Source organism: Microtus ochrogaster, linkage group LG1 (genome assembly GCF_000317375.1).
Source record: "Microtus ochrogaster isolate Prairie Vole_2 linkage group LG1, MicOch1.0, whole genome shotgun sequence".
Taxonomy (NCBI): domain Eukaryota; kingdom Metazoa; phylum Chordata; class Mammalia; order Rodentia; family Cricetidae; genus Microtus; species Microtus ochrogaster.
Window position 1 is genome coordinate 2459545 of NC_022027.1, and position 20834 is coordinate 2480378.

Sequence of the window (20834 nt, forward strand, 5' to 3'; positions counted from 1 at the left end):
AGAGAGAGAGAGAGAGAGAGAGAGAGAGAGAGAGAGAGAGAGAACTCCTACAAGTTGTCCTCTGAGTTCCACCGTGTGCTCTGATGTGTGCGACCCAACCCCCTACACAAAATAAACAAATGAACATACTCTTTATACAGGAGGACTGGGGAGATGGTCTGTGTGTATTCCCTGACCTGAGGTCACTGATTTTCTTTCCCATGGAGCCTGGATTTTACCCTCTGCACAAGAGGTACATTGAACTACATCAGGACGACCAGGCTGGGAGGCTCCTCACTGACTCCTAGATCTGGGATAGAGGCTTGGTTGGGAGCATTTTCATAAAAACAGCATTTGAAGGCTAGCCCTGGGCTGGTGAGATGACTCAGCTGGCACAGGGGCTCGCGGAGAAACCCAAGAACTTGATTTTTTTTTTTTTGATTTTTCGAGACAGGGTTTCTTGAATTTGATCTCCATTATTTGAATAGAAAAGACAGAAGACCACCATCACCACCTTCTTCTTCTTCTTTGTTTTTCTTTCCTTTTTTGGTTTTTTCAAGACAGGGTTTCTCTGTAGCTTTGGAGCCTGTCCTGGAACTAGCTCTATAGACCAGGCTGGTCTCGAACTCACAGAGATCCGCCTGCCTCTGCCTCAGAGTGCTGGGATTAAAGGTGTACACCGCCACCGCCTGGTGACAAAAGACATTCTACATCTCCTTTGCCAAATGTGATTTTCACTCTGGTCTTCTGTAACTTCCACAGTCAAACAGAGACTGAAGAGATTTGGAGAGCTGGCTCTGTGGTTGAGTTCCTGTTTCTCTTGCAGAGGACCTGGGTTCAATTCCCAGCACCCACTTGTCTGCTAAACGACTATCTGTAAGTCCAGTCCCAGAGTCTGTTGATCGTCCTGGGTATGAGGCAAGCACATAAGACATAGACACGCATACAGTAAAATACTCATAAACATAAAATAATAAGTCACTCTTAAAACAAAACGGCAAAAGGGCCTGAAGTATGGCTCAGTGTTGTTTCTTTAATTTTTGTTTGATTTTGGGTTTTTTTTTTTGGTTTGTTTTTTTAAGACAAGTTTCCTCTGTGTAAAAGCCCTGGCTGTCCCTGAGATCACTCTGTAGACCAAACTGGCCTCGAACTCACAGAGATCCACCAGCCTCTGTCTGCTGAGTGCTGGGATTAAAGGCGTGTGCCAATACTGCCTTTTTTAAAAACTAATAATTTATTTACTTTATTTTATATGCATTGGCGCTTTGCCTGTGTGTATGTCTGTGTGAGGGTAGTTGTGAGTGGCCGTGAGTCCTGGGAAATGAACTCAGGACCTGTGCAAGAGAATTTAGTGCTCTTAACCACTGAGCCATTTCTCCAGCTTGCCTATCAGTTCGTTCGTTCCTTCGTTCTTTCATTCACCAGTTCTCACGTTCCACCTTGTGAGTTCCGAACTCATGTCTTGCCCACTAGGTGGCAAGCTTCTCCAAGGGCATCTCATAAGCTCCCCCCTCTTTTTTTTAATTTCAATGTGGTAAGAAAAAGTATCCTTTGTCCTACTGTAGGGGTTGCCTCTTTGGAACTTAACTTCTTCCTCGTAAACCTAGTAAGAACGTCTCCTCTTAGTGAGGACTCCGATCCTCATTCGGGAACACCGGAGCTCCCGTGTCAGCATGGGGACTTCTGGCCCTTTAAGGAGCTCCGCCTCAAAGCTAGCAGCCAATCGCCTCCGATTGGTCCCGAGCGCGTCCGAGCGCAGCCGAACTTGACGCACCCGCCCGCAACCTGCCCGACGGGCCTCCCACGCGGCTTCGTAGCTTTTCAGCCAATCACCGCCGGGCGCGCCGAGACTGATCTGCATGACCCCGCCCCTGTCAGAGTCCTTGGCCAATGGGCGCATTATGCTTGGCCTCATTAGCATATAGGCGGGGCGACCGCGAGCGCTTGGTTGGAGCGACGCCGCATCCCAGGTCCCGGGAAAGTTTTTTCGGAGGTGAAAAGAGCCGGGAAGTCAGGGCCTGCGCGGGGCGGGGGCTGGGGGGCTCGGGGCGCGGCCTCCAGGACTCGATCTCTCAACAAAGGATCGCGGGCCGCCTGCCCGAGGACCTCCCGCCCCGGGATCCGCCTCCCCCTTCCCCCCCCCGGGCGCCCTGGGCACTGGCCTGGGGTTCCCATCGGGGTGGCGGGCGGGACCCCCTGACCTCTGCCCGCCTCCGTTCCAGGTCCCGCCCAGAGAGGCCATGTCCCACGGCCCCCGGCAGCCAGGCGGGGCCACCGCGTGAGTGCGCCTTCCCCAGCTTGTCCCCTCCCTGGGCACCCTGGTCATGCCCTGTCCCATCCTTGGGTACCCCTAGGCATGGCGTGTTTTCACCCCGGGTACCCCCTAGACATGCCCTGTGTGCACCCCACGGGACCCCTGCCCACCCTCGGGTACTCCTGAACCTGGCATTCCCTGTCCCCACTCCATGTAACTCTAGAATTGTCCTATCCCCAACTCAGGGTACCCCAGACATGACCTCTCTCAGCCCAAGTGCTGCTGGACATGCCCTGTCCCCACCCTCCTGAACCTGTCCCTGCCCCCTAGCTGCCTTTCTCCACTCCTGGGACCTCTGTCATGCCCTGTCAGTTTTCACAGATTTCCGACTCTAGGGTCTCTGCTCCCCCAGAATTGCTAGGGTACCCTATGGTCTCCCTCACTACCTCATCTTGTCCCCAAGTTCCTGGACGGCCCCGAACCCACCCGTCCCCAGCTTGAAATCCTTGGGCTGTTCCGGAGGTCTACTGTGACCCTCGGGTCCTCAAACGTTGGGTCCCCACTCCTCCCTTTTCCTGGGCTCACGTGGGCTCCCACACACTTCTGTAATCCCCAACCACAGGAGGTGGTATGAGGGGATGCTTCCGGCATAGGGGATGACCCTGGTTTCCGTGTTCCCAAGGCCTGCGGGAGGCAAGACTCCGAGCCAGCATGGGGCCTTTGTAGTGGCTGTCAAACAGGAACGCAGCGAGGGTCCCCGTGCGGGAGAGAAGGGGTCCCAGGAGGAGGAGGTGAGTCACAGGTTCACACCGTAGAGAAGCCTCCCACTGCCTAGCTAGAGGCCGCTCTCCAGCCTGCCTAGCCAGTCAGTGGCTTCGGCGCCACCCCTGGCAGGCTCTGTACAGGCCCAGGACCCCCTCTTTTGACTCTCCGGAGTTCTGACCCTTGACCTGAAGCCAGTGCCTGAGCTAGACCCCGCCCACACGACCCAGGGCTACGCCCACATGTCCCAGGGCCCCTCCCAAGTGCACAGCTCCCTCCTGCAGCCTGTGAAGAAGAGAGGCTGGCCCAAGGGCAAGAAGAGAAAGAAGATTCTCCCCAATGGGCCTAAGGCTCCTGTCACGGGCTATGTTCGCTTTCTGAACGAGCGGCGGGAGCAGATTCGCACTCGCCACCCGGACCTGCCCTTTCCTGAGATCACCAAGATGCTGGGCGCCGAGTGGAGCAAGCTGCAGCCGGCAGAAAAGCAGGTGGGGAAGGAAGGAGATGGGAGAGTCAGACAGGAGGGCCCCTGGGGCTCCCGGCCAGGAAGGCATGCCTCATGGGTGAGATCAGTGAGTGACCCTGCCTCAAAGAACAAGGTGGAGAGTGACCGATGGACTGAGATCTGCACACGTGGGCACAGTACACATCCCACACAAATCACACTGCTATCACACCAGCCAGGGCCTGTAGGGCATGGGAGTTCAGGGGCAGAAAGGTGAACAGAAAATGCTGGGCATCAGTTAGACGTTGAGAATGTATATTCTCCAAGAGCTGGAGGGAAGGTGGGAGCTATGGGGGGGCAGGGTCCTGGCCCTGGCTGCCTACCTTCCTCTGGGCTATCCCTAATCTGTGGTTGCTGCCCCCTCCCAGCGGTACCTGGATGAGGCGGAGAAGGAGAAACAGCAGTACTTGAAGGAGCTGTGGGCATACCAGCAGTCAGAGGCCTACAAGGTCTGCTCGGAGAAGATCCAAGAAAACAAAATAAAAAAAGGTGAGGGGCCCTGGGTCTGCGATGAGGTGCAGAGCGCAGATACCAAGACGGGGTCACCGGTGTCGGCCCTGGCCTGGAGGGGACCAGGCCTACCTGAGGATGGGGACCCCCCACACCTCCACACACCCCCTCCCCCGCAGCCCTGACTGACCACGCCCTCCCTCTCCACTAGAGGACTCTGGCTCTGGACTCATGAACACACTCCTGAACGGGCACAAGGTAAGGTGCTGGCCGGAAGTACGTGGGGGAGAAGGCGTGGATGTTTCAAGCTGGTCGGGGCCATGTTCAGAGGAGGAAGTGATCATGACTGTTTCTGGGTGTGCTCCAGTCAGAGGCAGGACTCCTGAGGGGCCACAGCAACCCTGGGATGGGGCATGGCTCAGTGATGAAATCATGGCCCAGCATGCAGAGGACTCATGGCTCACACGTGCGTGTGCGGGCGCGCGCATGCGCGCGCACACACACACACACACACACACACACACACATGCATGCACGCACACACAGGGAGTCAATTGAAGTGTTTTCGTTTGAGAGAGGGCCTATGTATTCCAGGCTAGCCTGGAGCTCACTGTGAGGCTGAAGGTGGCCTTGAATTCCGATTTTCCTGCCTCTTTCTCCAGTTTGGGGATGACAGGCATGGTGTGCATCCCAGAGCTCTGTGCTGGGCAAGCGCTCCTCCCACCCAGCAGCAGCCCTTCTCGTACCTGACTGTTGCTGAGGTGGTCACTGCAGAGCACACCTAAGCTCCCGACACTTGGAACTTGTGGTAGGAGGGGTGTGACAGGTTTGAACAGAGAAGGACCTTGTGTCAAAATACAAGCTCAGCCGTGGTGGCGCACGTCTTTAATCCCATCACTTGGGAGGCAGAGGCCGGAGGATCTCTGTGAGTGTGCAGCCAGCCTGGTCTACAGAGCGAGTTGCAAAACAGCCAGAGCTCAGAGAGAAACCCGGTCTCAAAAAACAAAACAAACAAAAAAGAACCACAAACATGAAGAGTAACGCCAATCACAGGAATAAATCTATGCACAGAGTGCTTGCTTGGCGTGTAAGGAGCCCTGTTCAGCACGGTTGCCCCTGAGGAGGACTGGGGTTCAATTCCCAGCACCCACATGGCCACTCACAGCCCCTGAGGCTCCAGCTCTTCTGGCCTCTGTGGGCATACACACAGACGTGCACACACACACACACACAAAACAGAAGTAGGCTGCACTGCCACCGAGAGTGGCCCAGGAGCCGCCCCCCCCCCCCCCCCCCCCCGCCGCGGAGTCCCCATCAAATTCATTGCCATGTCCCAGGGTGTGGACTGCGATGGCTTTTCCACCTTCGACGTTCCCATCTTCACTGAAGAGTTTTTGGACCAAAACAAAGGTGAGGTTTGGCAGGTGCTGGTACCTTGGTTGGAGAGTAAGGGCTGGAGGGGGCTGGGGGTCAGAGGTGAGGCCAGGGATGGAGTGCGTGTCGCGCGCCCTCCGTGCTCTACCCAGCCCTGCCCTGGGCTCTGACTTCCTTCCCGCAGCACGTGAAGCGGAGTTGCGGCGCCTGCGGAAGATGAACGTGGCTTTCGAGGAGCAGAATGCGGTGCTGCAGCGCCACACGCAGAGCATGAGCAGCGCGCGCGAGCGTCTGGAGCAGGAGCTGGCGCTGGAGGAGCGGCGCACGCTGGCGCTGCAGCAGCAGCTGCAGGCCGTGAGGCAGGCGCTCACCGCCAGCTTTGCCTCGCTGCCGGTGCCCGGTGCGCGGTCCCGCCCACAGCCCAGCCTACCGAGCCCGCCTTCCTACGCGCTCGACCCGCTCCGCCCTTTCCCAGCACAGGCCCCGCCCCTCACTGACCCGCTGTCCCGCAGGCACCGGGGAGACGCCGACGCTCGGGACCCTGGACTTCTACATGGCGCGACTGCACGGAGCCATCGAGCGTGACCCCGCGCAGCACGAGAGGCTGATCGCGCGCGTCAAGGAGATCCTGGCGCGAGTGGCCAGGTGCGCGGGCGGGGCGGGGGGCGGGGAGTGCACGGCTCTGCCTCGCGGTCTCCATCACCCCTTTCCGTCCCACAGTGAACACCTGTGACAGAGCCCTCCAGGACCGGGAGACGCCCGTCCCCACCCGCCGAGGAAGAAGCTGGGGGTCCTGATGGGGCCGCGCCCCGTGCTGCACCTTGGGGTCTCCAGAACCCCCCTCAAATGAAGTGTCAACGCATCCCTTTAGCTTCGAATCCTAGACTCCCTGGTTGCAGATCCCGGGCCCTCCCTGCCTTGCAGGGAGAGGAACGGAGGAGCCACAGCCGCTCGACTTGGACACACCCCGCCCCAGGTGCAGAGCTCGACCCTAGGGCACTCACCGCAGGGCCGGGGGTCCCACTGCGCAGGCGCTGGGCGACGTGTCACAGCCAGGGGAGGCTGCAGTATAACCCCCACCCCAGTGTCTTCCATCACCCGATCCGGACTTTTAAATAAAAAGAAGTGGGATTTGCACTGAAGTTAATTTTTGCGGCTTGGGGGGAGTGGGCCTGGCCCTTAGCCCGATTCTCTCGCTACAGTGACCTCTGGTAGAGGGTCTCAGATCCTTTACTACCCTCTTATCAGGTGGGGAAACTGAGGCAGAGCTGGGCTGGGGTCTCCCATCGACCCGGCCCTCCTGAGGGTCCTTTAAGGGTTTGAGGGTGGAGTCGGGCTGGCCACTCAGTTCACCCCAGTTTCCAGACTAGGTCCTCAGCAATTTTACTGTCTTAGGAAACAGCACACGCACTTCCCCAGGTCCTCCAGCTGTCAGCTCTGTGTAGTTCCAGAAGTGCACCCATCACCCATGCCCCGTGCTTGGAGTCACGTGTCTGGCTCATTCACAGAGCACGATAGCACTGTCCCGACGCTGCGGGCCAGCCCTCTTCACGGCTCCAGTGTGCATGGTACAGTCCAGTGTGCCCCAGAACTGTCCAGTGTGCCCCGGGATGGTCCAGTGTGCCCCGGACGGTCCAGTGTGCCCCGGGACTATCCAGTGTGCACCGAACAGTCCAGTGTGCCCTGGGATGGTCCAGTGTGCCCCGGAACTGTCCAGTGTGCTCTGGGATGGTCCAGTGTGCCCCGAACTGTCCAGTGTGCCCCGGGACTGTCCAGTGTGCCCCGGGACGGTCCAGTGTGCCCGGAAATGTCCAGCCTGCGGCAGGCTGTCGTGCGTCACTCTGGCGAGGCCAGCCTGTGCCTGCGTCCTGTTTACACAGCAGTCGGGATGTCGCAGATAATTGTCTCAGATAACTCTGGCTCCTCCGTGAGAGAGTTCTGCCAGGGGGCTGCTTAATAATGTGAGAGTGAGACTATCTGTAAGAACGTGCACAATTCCACACGCGTGGTGCCGAGGAACTGTCTCCCCTCCCCCACGTGTTCCAACCCTCGCCCCAGAACCTCCAGGCATGACCGTATTAGGAATTAGGATGATGGCGGGTGTAATTAACTCCAGGGAGGTCACACTGGGGCAGAGCGGGCACTGTGCCAACAGAGAGTGTCTTTTCGAGAAAAGGAAAGTTGACACAGACCTAGGACTGTCAGCTGAGAAATGACAGAGGTAGAGACAGATCAATAGGCCTGCAGCCGGGCAGATAGAGTAGGGAACGCCTCTCAGAGCACGTGAGGATCAGGGGGAACACCCCCACTTTAGAACTGAGGGAGGGAGCCAGGCATTGGTGGTGCACGCCTTTAATCCCAACACTCGGGAGGCAGAGGCAGGTGGATCTCTGTGTTGGAAGCCAGCCTGGTCCAGGATAGCCAGGGCTACACAGAGAAACCTTGTCCTAAAAAAGAAACAGACAAAAGCAAGTAAGTAGGCAAGCAAACAAAAAAATCAACCTAACAAGCAAAAGAGCTGAGGGACAATTAATTAATTCTGAGGGTTTTTTTTAAGATTTATTTATTTATTTATTTATTATGTGTACAGTATTCTCAGCATTCTGTCTGCGGCCAGAAGAGGGAACCAGATATCATTACAGATGGCTGTGAGCCACCATGTGGTTGCTGGGAATCGAACCCAGGTCCTTTGGAAGAGCAGGCAGTGCTCTTAACCGCTGAGCCATCTCTCCAGCCCCTGAGTTTTGTTTTGTGTTAAGGCCTCATGTAGCCCAGGCTAGCCTGGAACTCACTGTGTAGCCAAGGGTGATGCGGAACTCCTCATCCTCCACCTCCACCTTCCCCGCTGGGCCGGTGTCTCCAGGCCTAGACACTTTCTCTGTCTCTCTCTCTCTGTGTGTCTCTCTGACTCTCTGAAAGCAGCTCCTCTGTGGCACTCTGTAGAGGGAACCTAGGAGACCAGGGCGTCTACTTCTGCCCCCTACTCCACTTCATCTAGCTCAGGTCTAGTCCACCACACACCTGCATCTCCATCCCAGCACTGGGGAGGCGGAGGCAGGAGGATCAGGAGGAGTTCCAGGCTAGCCTGCACTACCAGGAGACCCTATTTCAAAAACAAAACTTTTTTTTAAAGGGGGGGGCGGGGAGATTCGGAGGTACGGGCAGCAGGTGGTCTTTGGCATAAACAGGTGAGCAAGAACTCATTGGAGGCTCTGGGGACTGAGCCCCAGAGGAGGTCGCAGCTTGTGCAAGGGCCCTGGGGCAGGGAGAGGAGGGAGGCACGCGTGGCTGAGCAGAGAGGAGGGCGGTGGGCCTTGCGCGGAGCGGGGAGGGGGGCGAGCGGGGCGGGGCTCCCGGGATGCCTGGACTGCGCGTAGCGCCGGAGCCCGGGGCCTCCCCCTGTTGTTCGCGGGTCCCCAGGGAGCTGCGCGGCTGGTCCCGGCGCGGTTTCACCTTCCCGCGGGCGGCTCAAGTTCCCGGATCCGCTTTCGCCCGGCTCGGCTGTCGCCGGCCCGGGGCGGGAGGCGCAGGACGCGGCGAACCCCGCGCGCCATGGACAGCGCTGCGCCCCGCGAGCCCGGGGCCACCGAGCCCCCCGCCCGCGCACGCCCGCGCCTGGTGTTCCGCACGCAGCTGGCACACGGCAGCCCCACGGGCAGGATCGAGGGCTTCACCAACGTCCGCGAGCTCTATGCCAAGATCGCCGAGGCCTTCGGCATTGCGCCCACCGAGGTGAGGTCGGACCCCAGGCCCCGCCTGGGACCCATCTGCACGCCTCGCGAAAAGCCGGACGAGACCGTGTGGGTGGGGTCCCCACATCCGCCGAGGACCCAACCCAGGCATCAGGACGCCGGCGTGGCTGGTGGGTGGGAATCAGCTCAGTGGGCAGAGTGCGCGAACGGCCAAATTCCGTCGCCCACACGGGATACAGGTGTAGTAGTGTAAGGGCTGTTACACAGTGCTGGGAAGGTGAAGGATTCAAGCTACGCAGTAAACTAGAAGGTCGGCCTGGTCTACACGAGACCCTTAAAACATCACTTTTAATTTCTTGAATTTAATTCTTCGTGTTACGTTTCTAGTTGTTGTTTCTTTTCTTCCTTTTTTTTTTCTTATTTATTTATTTTTTTTCTGAGACCAGGGTCTCACCGTGTAAATCCGACTGTCCTGGAACTTGCTCTGTAGACCAGGCTGGCCTTGAACTCACAAAGGTCCGCCTGCCTCTGCTTCCCGATTACTGGGATTAGAGGCGTGCGCCACCACTTAGTGTGTTTTTAGTTTATCGCATGTGGGGGCACCAGAACAGACCGCGGAGGTTGGGGAAAAGCTTGTGGGGGCAGTTCCCCCTTCTGCCATGTGGGCCTGGCCAGCTGGCAGCTGTCTCGCCTGCTCCGTCCCTTTGTTTGTTAAATTAGGATAAGATCTCACTTTGTAGCCCAGGCTGACCTGGAACTTGCTCTGTAACCCTAGCTGGCTTCTAGCTTGCAGCAATCCCCTTGCCTCAGCTCCCCAGCTTCTGTGGTTACATTGGTAAACCAGGATGCTTGAGGAAGTCTAAGACTCTCAGTCATCCTCCTGGCTCAGCCTCCTGAGTGCTGGGATGACAGACAGACACCATGTCCACAGTCAGGCCTGCCCCCTTGTTCACCGCTGAGCAGTGGGGGCCACAGCTGTGGCTCATGGGCGCTCTGGCCTCCAGGGGGCGCCCACAGAGCCCATCTACCCCAGAAGGGTGTGCACAGAGTGGTACCTCTGTGACTGATTGTGGTCCCTGTCCTGTCCGGACAGATCCTGTTCTGTACCCTCAATAGTCACAAAGTGGACATGCAGAAGTTGCTTGGGGGGCAGATCGGACTGGAAGACTTCATCTTTGCACACGTGCGTGGAGAGACCAAAGAGGTGGAGGTCACCAAAACAGAGGATGCTCTAGGACTGACCATCACGGACAATGGGGCCGGATACGCCTTCATCAAGGTGCCTGTGGGTGTGTGTGGTGACGCGGGTGGTCTGGGTCTAAGGAGAATCTGGGGACCCTGGGGAGGATGGCCCGGCGGCCCCAGGAGTGACCGATTCCCCACAGAGAATCAAGGAAGGCAGCATCATCAACAGGATCGAGGCAGTGTGCGTGGGAGACAGCATCGAGGCCATCAACGACCACTCCATTGTGGGCTGCCGGCACTACGAGGTGGCCAAAATGCTGCGGGAGCTGCCCAAGTCCCAGCCCTTCACCCTGCGCCTGGTGCAGCCCCGAAGAGCCTTCGGTGAGGACCACTGCGCCCCGGGGTTGCCCCAGGGCAGGGAGAGGCAGGAAACGGTTTTCTGAGACAACAGTCTCGTAGCCCAGGCTACCCTCAACCCAGTATTTAGACAAGGATGTCCTAGAACTCCTCATCCCGGCCTGGTTTGCAATGGCTTCTTCGCGGTGTGCCAGGGATGCTCAGATGAGGAGAGGCGGTTGCTTCCAGAAGTTTCTCAAACTTGGCGATGCCAGCAGTGTTCTGGCTGTTTTCTCTGTAGTGTCCCAAACTCTTCAGGGTGCTGAACTCAATCCTTGTCAGGAGCTCCGCAAGGTGGGAAGCCACAAACTTCCCCAAACACCACTCAGGGAAGCTTAGGGAAAGAGGGATTGTGGGCGGAGCTCCACCCTGACCACGCCCCCAGCCCTTCAACAGACTTAAGGAGCCGGAGGCAGCCAGAGCAAGACCCTGTTTACAGAAAAGAACAAACATAAAACAGACCGCACAAAACAGAACACTGTGTCTGCTTTGTCCCCGCAGACATGATTGGCCAGAGAAACAGGAGCAGCAAGTGTCCCGTGGAAGCCAAAGTGAGCAGCGGGAGGGAGACACTGCGCCTGCGCTCTGGGGGCGCTGCTACTGTAGAGGAAGTGGTGAGTTCAGGGTCCGCTAGGAGTCCCATAACTAATGGTGTGGCCACAATTAACACCCTCTCCGTGGAGCCCAGAGTGCGGATGGTAACCCAGGGCTGTCGTTCCAGCACTCAGGAGGGTGAGGCAGGAGGATGATTCAGAGCGGGACCCGGGTCTCTTTCCCAGCTTGTGCAACGGGTACCCGGTACCGGCGGGGAAACAGGAATGAGTCCAGATCACAAGGTCCCAGGGGTGCCAACCGTCCCTGGCCAGAAATGCAGGAGGGACCGATTGACCTCCAACTTTTCTTTTTTTGCACTTGTGTGTAGAGGCCCAAGTTTAATATCTGTGTCTTCCTTTCTCCCCAACTTTAAATTATAAAATTGCATTCATTACTCTATTACATTCTGCCTGCATAGTGTGTGTGTGTGTGTGTGTGTGTGTGTGTGTGTGTGTACAAGCGTGCAGAGGTCAGTGGACACCCGGGGAGTCATTTCTTCCCTCCTCCTTTACGAGGATTCTAGGGGCTGAAGTCCAACTTTCTCTCGCACAGAGCTCCTAGACAATTATAATTCTGTGTATTAATTGTACTAGATAATGGGTGTCCTTGTGAGATGTTTCACGAGCGTGTCAAGCTTGTTTGAGGGCACCCATTACCCCCCTTATCCCCTCATCGTGTCTCCCTCTCTCCCTCCCCCCAAGACCTCCTCCTCCACTCACCTCTTCTTTTTTTTGTTTTTTGTTTTTGTTTTTTGTTTTTTTCAAGACAAGGTTTCTCTGTATAGCCCGAGCTGAGCTGTCCTGGAACTAGCTGGGGCTCAAACTCACCGAGATCCTCTGCCTCTGTCTCCTAGAGTGCTGGGGTTAAAGGCGTACACCACCACCTCCCTGCCCATACACCTCTTTTTAATGTCACGTGATTTACTTCAGGGACTGAATAGCAACAGCTACACTACTGAAGAAAATGTTGCTCACACAGTCTGCCTTCTTGGGGCGGGTCGCCCAGCCCCTCCCCTTTGCTGTCTATCCTCAATCCATCCGGAGGGCGTCACCCCTAGCCCACTCACCCATCAATCCTTAGGCGCGCGGGTCCGGCAGCCCTTTCCCCTAGCAACCACCAAAGGTTTATCAACCCTGGTCCTGCCCGTCTCTCACCCGGCCACTCACCTGTCCGCAGCCCAACGACTTGGAGGTGGCGGCAGCGCGCAGGGTGGATGACCTGCTGGAGAGCTATATGGGCATCCGGGACCCCGAGCTGGGTAAGCGGCGCGGGTAAGCGCGGGGTGCCCGGCGTGGGCTGGGGGCGGGAGTATGCGCCTGAGCTGACAGTTGGTTCCGTCGGTGCGTCTGTCTGTCCTGTTCCTCTGTCCATCCCATCCCTCTGTCTGTCCGCCTTCCATCTCTCCAATCCCGCAGCAGCTGCAGTGGTGGAGACTGCCCGGAGCGCAGCGGGAGCCCAGGCCTTCGCACGAGGCCTGGACGCGGTTCTGGGCGAGTTCGCCTTCCCCGACGAGTTCATAGTAGAGGTGTGGGCAGCCATCGGCGAGGCCCAGGACGCCTGTGGCTAGCATGTGCGGGGGTCCGAAGCCCTGGGCCCAGCCCCCTGCCGCAACGCCGCTCCAGGACCCAGGACAGCCCTGATACCCAGGCTGGTTCTAGAACCCTGCCCAGTTCTGGAACCCAGGCCCACTCCAAGACCCAACCTGGCTCTCGAACCAAACCCAGTTCTGTAACCCAGGTCAGGCCTGGGGCCCAGCCTAGTTCTAGCACCCAGGTCAGCTCTGAGACCCAGCTGGAATTCCAGCTGACGTCTGGAGCCCAGTTCAGGCCTGAGGCCCAGTCCAGCTCTAGAACTAAAACTGAGGCCTGGTCCAGCTCGAGAATTAAGCACAGCTCTGTAACCCAGACCTACCCTGAGGCCCAGGCCTACCCTGAGGTTCAGCCCACTTCTAGCACCCAGGTCAGCTCTGAGAGCCAGCCAGGCTGTAGAACCCAATCTAGTCCTGGGACACAGCCTGGTTCTAGAACCCACGGCAGTCCTGAGGCTCAGACCAGCTCCGGAACCAAGGGCAGCCCTGGGGCTGAGCCCTGTTCTAGAACCCACCCTGAATCTGAATTCGAGTCCAGCCCTAGAACCCAGGCTGGCTCCGAGGCCAGACCTAGTTCCAGAGCCCAGGACGGTTCTGAAGACCACACCAGCCCAGAGACCAAACCCAGACCTAGAACCCAGGGCAACTCCCAGGTCAAATTCTGTTCTGAAATCAAGGCTGCTTCTAGAATACAGACAGGCCCTGAGGGTGGGCCGGGTTCTAGAACTCAGGCCCACCTAGATAGGAATCCTGGCTCTAGAGCCCAGCTGGGCCTGGGGTCTAACCCTGATGCAGGAGCCCAGGTCCCCCGGCCAAGTCCTGCCCCACAGCCCCACTCCAGAACCCAGACAAGTGTTAAGACCCAGCTGGGCTCAGAGCTCCATCCCAACTCTGAATCCCAGCCCAGTTATGAAACAGTCGCCACCACCGTAGCCTGGCCCTTTCTTAACGTTTGGAGTGACTCTGGAGGTCCAGCTAGCTCGGGAGCCCAGGCAAGGTCCACCAAGCCTCCAGTTGTTGGAACTCAAGCCAGCTCCACTAGCCAGCCATCTTCCCGACCGCTGCCCCAAGCAGGCAGCCAGAGCCGTGCTACAACAGAGTCCAGACTCAGACCCCAGCCCTGCTCCCCAGCCTCGCCCCCCAGCACCTCCCAGCACCCTGCACCCCAGGCTGGCTCCAGTGGTGAGTCAGAGTCTGAGGATCATCCAGTGGGGGGAAGCCAGCCTGTTGTGACGGTTGGGCCCCACTCCCAAATGGCCTCCATCTCCCGTGGGAGGCCCGGCCCCAGGGTGCTGGCCGCCCAGCCCTCCTCATCCAGAAGTCATGCCGGCTCCTTGGCACTGTCTAACTCAGGGACCCAGACAGACTTCCACGCCTGGCCCAGCTCCGGAGCCCACGTGGGTGTGGCCAGTCATGGAGGGTCTCAGCCTCAGCCAGTGGCTGAGAAGGAGCCCAGCTCCAGAGCCCAGTCTAGTTCTGGGGGCAAATCCGGTGCAGGCTCCCAAAACCAGCATCTGAGGACAGCTGGAGCCAGCTGTGCCCCCCAGCTAGACGCAGGACAGAGGCTTGGCTCTGGAGCCTACTCGGTCTCTAGAACCCAATTCCCTCCTCGGGTTCCAGCGTGCGCTGGAGCCCAGGCAGGTGCCGCAGAGGCCTCGCGCCCCAGAACCCAGCCAGGCCCTAGCCCTGGTGGTTCTGGAAGCCGGCCCTGCTTCGGAGCCCATCTTCCCAGCTCTAAAGACAAACCCAGACCCCAGACCCCAGGCCTCGAGCCTAGAATACAGCCTGATCTCCCCGCCCAACCTCAGCCTCCAAGCCCACCACTCACAAGAGCCCCCACTCCTGCCCCAAGCAAGGTGACTGGGCCTCAGCCTCAAGATGGAAGCCGGGCCACAGCCTGCCCTGGGTCACAAGCCCCTACCGTGACTCCCCAGAAGCCAGCCCTTTCACCTAAGCCCCAGATGGGACCCCAGAAGTCCTTGCGCCCCACCATATGCGTCCCTCCTAGCCCCTTCCCAGGGCCCCTCCCCCACCAGGGGTAGCCGGGCTGGAGTTGTCCCCTGGGCAAGATGGTGGAACCGAGGCTTGGGTTTCAGGAGCCTGGCTGCGAACCTTGAGTAAGAGGATCCGACCACAGAAGGGGGACGGGGAGGCTCCCTGGGGACCTTGGTAGTGAATAAAGCCTCGAATCCCCACAGCCCCATCTCAGTGAGTGGTTTGCATCAAGCTGCGGGGGAGTGGGGAGAGCGGGCAGCACGCTAAGCTGGGTGCCTGCTGCACGCCTCGGATGCTCACTACCGGGCCATTTAACCGTTTATTGAGCAAGTGCATTGGGTGGCCACGGGGGAGGGGAGGCTCCGGACCTGGCTGTGGGGACCCCAACGGATGCTTCCAACACCCAAGGTCGATGACACTTGAGTCCAGACCAGAGGAACATGAAGCTTGGTGTCTCAGACCCAGGCTGTGGCAAGGTGGGGGATGCCCCCACTCAGGCTCCGGGTCTCGCTCATCCCCACATCCCCAGGTTGTCCTGGGAGGAGTCTGGGGATTCAGGGAGGACATCCCTAAGTTAGGGGCTCCCCTCTTTAGTCCACAGAGCACTCGGGCTTCTGGGATAGCACACGGGCCTGTGGTAGTCACCAAGGACCTGAAGTTTGGGTGATTCTGTCCTTCAGGGCCCACTGGGCGCGGCCTGGGCTGGGGGAGGGTGCAAGGTCAGAGCCCTGATCCGTGAACTGAGCCGTGGGTGCAGGCGCCGAAGCACGGACCTACGAAACAGGATGTAGACCCAGGGGTCCAAGATCTGGTTCCACGTGGCCACGCGCAGGTAAATGAGTAGCTGGTGCTCCGTGGCCCGCAACAGCTGCCCAGAGGAGCTCATGACAGGCGGCGTCTGCAGCAAGGTCTGTACGATAAAGACCTGCAGGAGCAGAGAGGGCTGTGCTGTGTGACCTTGGGGGAGTGGACAACCTCTCTGAGCTGCTGCTGTAGGACCCAGGAAGGAGTACAGGCTTTTGGCTCATGTCCTAGCTGGACGGAGGCAGAGAAAGTAAACTTGGCTCAAAGCAGCAGTGCACCCAGCACCAGGCTCCGACCTTTTATTCCCTCTCTGTGTAGGCCAAGCTGTCCTGGAATTCACTCTGTAGACCAGGCTGGCCTCGAACTGCCTCCCAAGTGCTGGAATTAAAGATATGCACCACCATGTTTTAGTTTTAGACAGAGTCTGGTCAGTTGCCCAGGCTGGCCTGAGACTTAATCCTGAGTGGCTGGGCCACACGCCTGCTATTCAGGCCCAGAGGTGAATCTGCTTTGTGCTGGGGAAGCCTGTATACAGTCGGCACATCATAAATGTCTGCTGAAGGAATAACGCCAAAGAAATAAAATAAAAGGTCTTGTGCCCGTGTTATAGCGGGGCTCCTCCTACCAGCCGGACTCCATCGATACAGGAGTCCACGGGGCAGCCAGGGGACACGAGTGGTCCGGCCAGGCCATCTAGAACGTGTTTTCCTCTTATTCACCCTTCAAAGTCCTACTCCGGAATGCCCAAGCCCAGACACATCCTCCTGTGGCCGACCCTAGAGGCCTGGAGGGTGTGAACCCGGGCTGCTCTCTCCCCGCCCCGCCCGGCCCGGCCTGGGAACTCACCAGCAGGGGCATCCAGCACACGGTGGCCACCACCATGATGCCCACCAGCTGCACCATCATCTCCACCTCGCAGTCCCGCGGGCGCTGGCGCGCGGCCTCGCGGCCGTGGTAGACGCGGCAGAGCGTGGCCACACTCACGGTGTTGAGCAGGAAGGACAGCCCAACGGACAGGCCGCCGAGCAGCGCGAACAGCAGGCCAAAGGCCACGTCTTCGCGCTGCGCGCCCAGCGTCAGGAAGCACCAGGAGCCAGGCCACTGCACCGAGTAGCGGCCGAGCCCCAGCAGCGGCAGCAGCCCGAGCGCCAGGGCCGCCAGCCACACGAGCGCCACGGTGGCCCAGGCGCGACGCCCGGGGGCCGCGGGCCGCCAGAAGGGCCGCGTGATGCCCACGAAGCGCTCCGAGGCCATGGCGGCGCCCAGCAGCAGCGGGCACAGCCCGAAGAAGACCATGGCCACCCCCATGAAGTGGCAGAGGCGGCAGCCAGGGTCGGCCGCCTGCCAGGCGAAGAGCGCCGCGTGCTGCGCCACCACGATGGCGCCGGTGACCAGCAGCCCCAGGAAGTCGGTGAGGACCAGGCCACACAGCAGCGTGAGGAAGGACGAGCGCGGCGCGGGCGCCCCGGCCAGCGCGCTCAGAGCCAGCAGGTTGGAGCCCAGGCCCAGCACGCAGAAGGACGCGGCGAACCAGGGCGACGCGATGATGCGCCGCTCCTGCGCGGTGATGGTAGCGTTCATCGGCCTGAAGCACGGCCCGGGGAGGCTGCCGTTGGGCCACATGGCTCCCGAGCTGACCGGGGCGTCACCACTCCATTGGGCGACCTGGGGAGACGAGGTGGACGAGGTGGTGAGCACCCCGGCCTCCTGCGTCCTAACGTCCTGCAGCAGCTCCGGGGTGGGGTGCAGAGCTGGACCTCAGTTTCCCCCCTCCATCGCCCTGGCCCGGTTCGGTACCTGCCCCAAGGCCAGCTCACGGGAATGGCCCTTGCCATTCCTCTGCGTTCCTCATGTCACTTTTATAATAAGAAAGGAACCAGAAGCTCTCGTTCCATTTTGGGAACAAGAAAAACCCAAGCTAACCGGGACACATCCCCGGGGACGACGGCAGGGCCACGTCACAGAACCGAGCCAGTCTGGACCTGGCGTCTGTTCCACAGCCTGGTCCCTCCCAGCGCCGGGAGCGTCCGAGGCAGGAGGATGGCTGTGAGTTTAAGCTACACAGAGAGATAAAAAGCCCAGACTGGAGACAGGTGGGCACTTGCCAATATCTAATAACAGCCTCAGGCCGACGAGCAGTCCGTGTGATCCTCCTGCCTCAGACTCCTGGTGTGAACCATGTTTGGTCTTTTCCCTTAGTTCTGCTTTTTAGTGTTTAACATTGTTCATTCACATGTGGGGGTGTGCACGGGGGCCTGGAGGTCAGAGGACAACTTGCAGGAAGCGGCCGCCTCTCCTCACTGAGCCATTTCCAGCCCTTGGTGCTCTCTTTTTCTTCCTCCCCTGAGGTCCCCTCCCCTCCCACTGAGTTCTAGGGTTTTGCTTTAATTTTTGAGACAGGGTTTCTCTGTAGCTTTGGAGCCTGTCCTGGAACTAGCTGTTGTAGACCAAGCTGGCCTCGAACTCACAGAGATCCGCCTGCCTCTGCCTCTCGAGTGCTGGGATTAAAGGTGTGCCCCACTACCACCTAGCTGAGTTCTGGGGTTTTAACGGTTGGCCATTCAGGGTTCAGGAACCCCTGTTCTTGTTCTCGTGTCACTGCAGAGACTCAGTTTCCCCTCCTGGAAAGCCTGCTGATGCTGAGAAGGATTATCTTTTATGTCCACTCCCAGTACACAGAAGGTGCTCAATTCATGCAGCCCAGAATGCTCCAAGCAGACAGGAGCAGTTCCCTGCCTCACTCTCATCTCATCCCCAGGCCACCGACTGAATGGGCCTTCCAGGGCCATCGAGGAGGGGAAACTGAGGCTGGTGCCGCCCTGGCTCTGTGACCCTGGCACTCCACCCCCACCCCTGCAAGGCATCAGTGGCTGCCGCCTCCTCTGTCCCTGTCTTTGGCCCAGCCTTAACTCTGGGTCCCTCATGTTTGCTGTGGCCGGAGCAAGCCCCCCTCTCTGTCCAGTGCTTCAGCCTGCTGAGTTCTGCACCGAGGATGGAGGTTTCCAGTCTCCCCTCTGCCTGGCGCTCCCTCCCATGGGGTTCAGGTGATAATGGCAGGCTCAAGTTGCCCAGGCCAGACCTGATGCAGGGCCTGGCAGCCTCCCAGGCTGGCTAGCAGCTGGGGCTGTGTGTTCCCAGGGAGCTCTGCAGGCTTTCTGCGCCCTTTGGAATCCACAGCGGCAGGGAGCTCCGGGCCTGGGAACTCACCGAGATCTCGCCTCCAGCCCCACTGTGATGAGAAGCACAGGCCTCCCTCTGCCGCACCTGACCCGTGTGCCAAGGATTCTCCTGTGGTTCTGAGTCCTGGGGTGTGGGGTGGGTGGCAGAGCCCAGCCAGGGCGGCTCTGTGTCTCCACTCGGGTCTGTGATGGAGCCTCGTCCTTGTCATGTGTGCACTCTGGGGCACGCTCCCCGTTCTTTGAGACCCAGGCATTGGTGGCTGGAACTCAGCCACCAATGTGGAATGTGTTGTGTGGCTGGGTTCTAAGCGCCAGGCCCCTCCCCCTCCTCTCAGCACATCCATCTCCCTCAAGCCTCTGCACCGGCCTCAGAGCAGCCTGAGCCCTCCAAGTCTCCACCCCACGGCCACCGGGCACAGCCTCAGCGTCCCCCGTACAATGAATCCGTACCCCCTCTCCCCTCGTGACTTTCTGCTAACACCAGGATGGCAGAGCTCCTGAGGCCAAGCCTTGGCCCTTGCTGTGGCCAGAGGGGACTCTGCCACCACCCCAGACACCTGGTGTGGTGCCCCACACCCCCCACAGACCCTCAGGGCTCACCACGGGCTGTGTCTCTCCCTCCCACAGGGCTGCTTCCTGTTTGTGCCGAAGCCCAGGGTGCAGGTTTCATCTCTACTGAAGTGTGGTTCAGCGGAGGCTCGGCTTGGGCCTCAGTTTCCTGGTGTTCAGTGAACGGGTACCAGGAGATGAGGCCCGAGCTGAGCCAATGCATGTCCACACGAATGTGCACAGGCATACACACACGCTAAGTCACACGCCACAGCCCCCAGCTCCCACTGCCTGAGCATCTTGGACTGGCCTGGCCCAGACTCAGGGAACCGGGATGCCCATGGGTTGCCAAGGGAACTACATCTGTGCACTGGACCACTGGAGCGAAGGCTGCACCTGGGATTCCCTCCAGGGAACTTGGAGACCCCAGGGGATGTGGTTCAGCAGAGAGGTCAATAGGTCTGGACTCCCAGCGCAGCTCACCTCGGCAGTCAGTGCTAGGTCTCATGGGGGGGGGGAACTCACCGCAGAGTCAGTAACAGGGTGTCGCGGTGGTGTCCCAGGAGCAGAGCAGACAGCACCGCTGTGCTTTCCCAGGTCAGGCAGAGAGAGAGCAGGGAGCAAAGCCCCCTGGGGAAACCGAGTCACGGGCTGAAGACAGGGCCCAACAGAGGCCCTGGGGCTGTGGGCGGATGATGTAGTGCTGGGGACCCCCAGGGGCACGAAGCTGGGGGGTTGTGACAGTGAGGCCGGCTCCCACCACGCCCTGTCTCCATCTGTCTTTCTGCCTAGTCTGTCTCTCGCCAGCCCCGCCCCCTGCTCTGGCCTCGCCCCGCAGCCGGGTGCTTTGGCTAGGGTGGGAACTGGGCAGGGCACAAGGGTGCTGCGGACGGTCGGTTGTTGACAGGCCACTGACCCAGAGGCCCAGGCCCGTGCGTGCGGGAAGAGCTGAGGGCAGGATGGGGCCGGTCCTGGCAAGACAGCAACCAGGCGTCTTCCAGGAGACTCAGGAGGGCCAAGGTCCGGCTGCTGGGGCCACAGGGCTGGAGAGGGGGCGGTGGGGGAGGGGTGCTGCGGGGGAGGCCAGATGGCAGGCTGCCGCCAGAGATGAAGTAGACTTTGGGACCCCTCCCCCCAGCCCATGAGGTTCTGCTGTGTAGTCTAGTGAGCAGGGCCCTGAAGGGACGGATTGCTGCGCCCGGGAGGCGACCTTGGGCCTCTTTGGCCTTAGTTTGGTGGGGACCAGGATGCCCGGCCTAGCCGTGACCCCAACCCACCCAGTTCCACAGCCGGTCCAAGGTCAGCCGGGCTCTCAGCAGCCGGAAGCCCCTTCCCTGATGCCCTGCCCCTCACCCTTCCGGTCTCACTACTGGGGGCTCTCCCGGCCCATCCCATTATTCAGCCATGAACCCTAACTTGCCTCTTTCCTGGTCAGGGGCTGGCTCCAAGCCTCTTGTAGCTTCTTTCTGTCCTCTCCCAGCTGGACTTGTCTTTCCTACCCCAGATTTCTATGGTTAGGGCTGCCAAG

General features: G+C 59.5%; 3 protein-coding genes across 3 annotated transcripts; 2 read left to right on the plus strand and 1 right to left on the minus strand.

Annotated features, from left to right (window-relative positions):
* Positions 1-1912: 1912 nt before the first annotated feature.
* On the plus strand, positions 1913-6454 carry Hmg20b (high mobility group 20B). Its single transcript, XM_005358989.2, has 10 exons — positions 1913-1972; positions 2202-2257; positions 2916-3024; positions 3280-3483; positions 3869-3989; positions 4162-4208; positions 5288-5360; positions 5509-5724; positions 5837-5969; positions 6045-6454. The coding sequence occupies exons 2-10, from the start codon at positions 2220-2222 to the stop codon at positions 6055-6057; spliced, it is 954 nt and encodes a 317-aa protein (XP_005359046.1). The 5' UTR covers positions 1913-1972; positions 2202-2219; the 3' UTR covers positions 6058-6454.
* Positions 6455-8876: 2422 nt separating this feature from the next.
* On the plus strand, positions 8877-14967 carry Gipc3 (GIPC PDZ domain containing family member 3). Its single transcript, XM_005358990.2, has 6 exons — positions 8877-9056; positions 10110-10295; positions 10402-10582; positions 11099-11211; positions 12368-12449; positions 12607-14967. The coding sequence occupies exons 1-6, from the start codon at positions 8877-8879 to the stop codon at positions 12756-12758; spliced, it is 894 nt and encodes a 297-aa protein (XP_005359047.1). The 3' UTR covers positions 12759-14967.
* Positions 14968-15086: 119 nt separating this feature from the next.
* Positions 15087-20210, minus strand: Tbxa2r (thromboxane A2 receptor). Its single transcript, XM_005358991.3, has 3 exons — positions 19832-20210; positions 16425-17243; positions 15087-15699 (listed from the first exon to the last, which is right to left on the minus strand). Exons 2-3 carry the CDS (start codon positions 17199-17201, stop codon positions 15451-15453), a joined length of 1026 nt encoding a protein of 341 aa, XP_005359048.1. The 5' UTR covers positions 17202-17243; positions 19832-20210; the 3' UTR covers positions 15087-15450.
* Positions 20211-20834: the final 624 nt, after the last annotated feature.

Bases quoted from the DNA above. Each gene is read 5' to 3' on its own strand.
- Gipc3 (XM_005358990.2), top strand. From the start codon at position 8,877: ATGGACAGCGCTGCGCCCCGCGAGCCCGGGGCCACCGAGCCCCCCGCC. The intron at 9,057-10,109 runs GTGAGGTCGGAC...CTGTCCGGACAG, and splicing joins TCGGCATTGCGCCCACCGAG to ATCCTGTTCTGTACCCTCAA. The intron at 10,296-10,401 runs GTGCCTGTGGGT...GATTCCCCACAG, and splicing joins CCGGATACGCCTTCATCAAG to AGAATCAAGGAAGGCAGCAT.
- Hmg20b (XM_005358989.2), top strand. From the start codon at position 2,220: ATGTCCCACGGCCCCCGGCAGCCAGGCGGGGCCACCGC. The intron at 2,258-2,915 runs GTGAGTGCGCCT...CGTGTTCCCAAG, and splicing joins CAGCCAGGCGGGGCCACCGC to GCCTGCGGGAGGCAAGACTC. The intron at 3,990-4,161 runs GTGAGGGGCCCT...CCTCTCCACTAG, and splicing joins AGAAAACAAAATAAAAAAAG to AGGACTCTGGCTCTGGACTC.
- Tbxa2r (XM_005358991.3), bottom strand. From the start codon at position 17,201: ATGTGGCCCAACGGCAGCCTCCCCGGGCCGTGCTTCAGGCCGATGAAC. The intron at 15,700-16,424 runs GTGAGTTCCCAG...CTGCTCCTGCAG, and splicing joins TGTGCTGGATGCCCCTGCTG to GTCTTTATCGTACAGACCTT.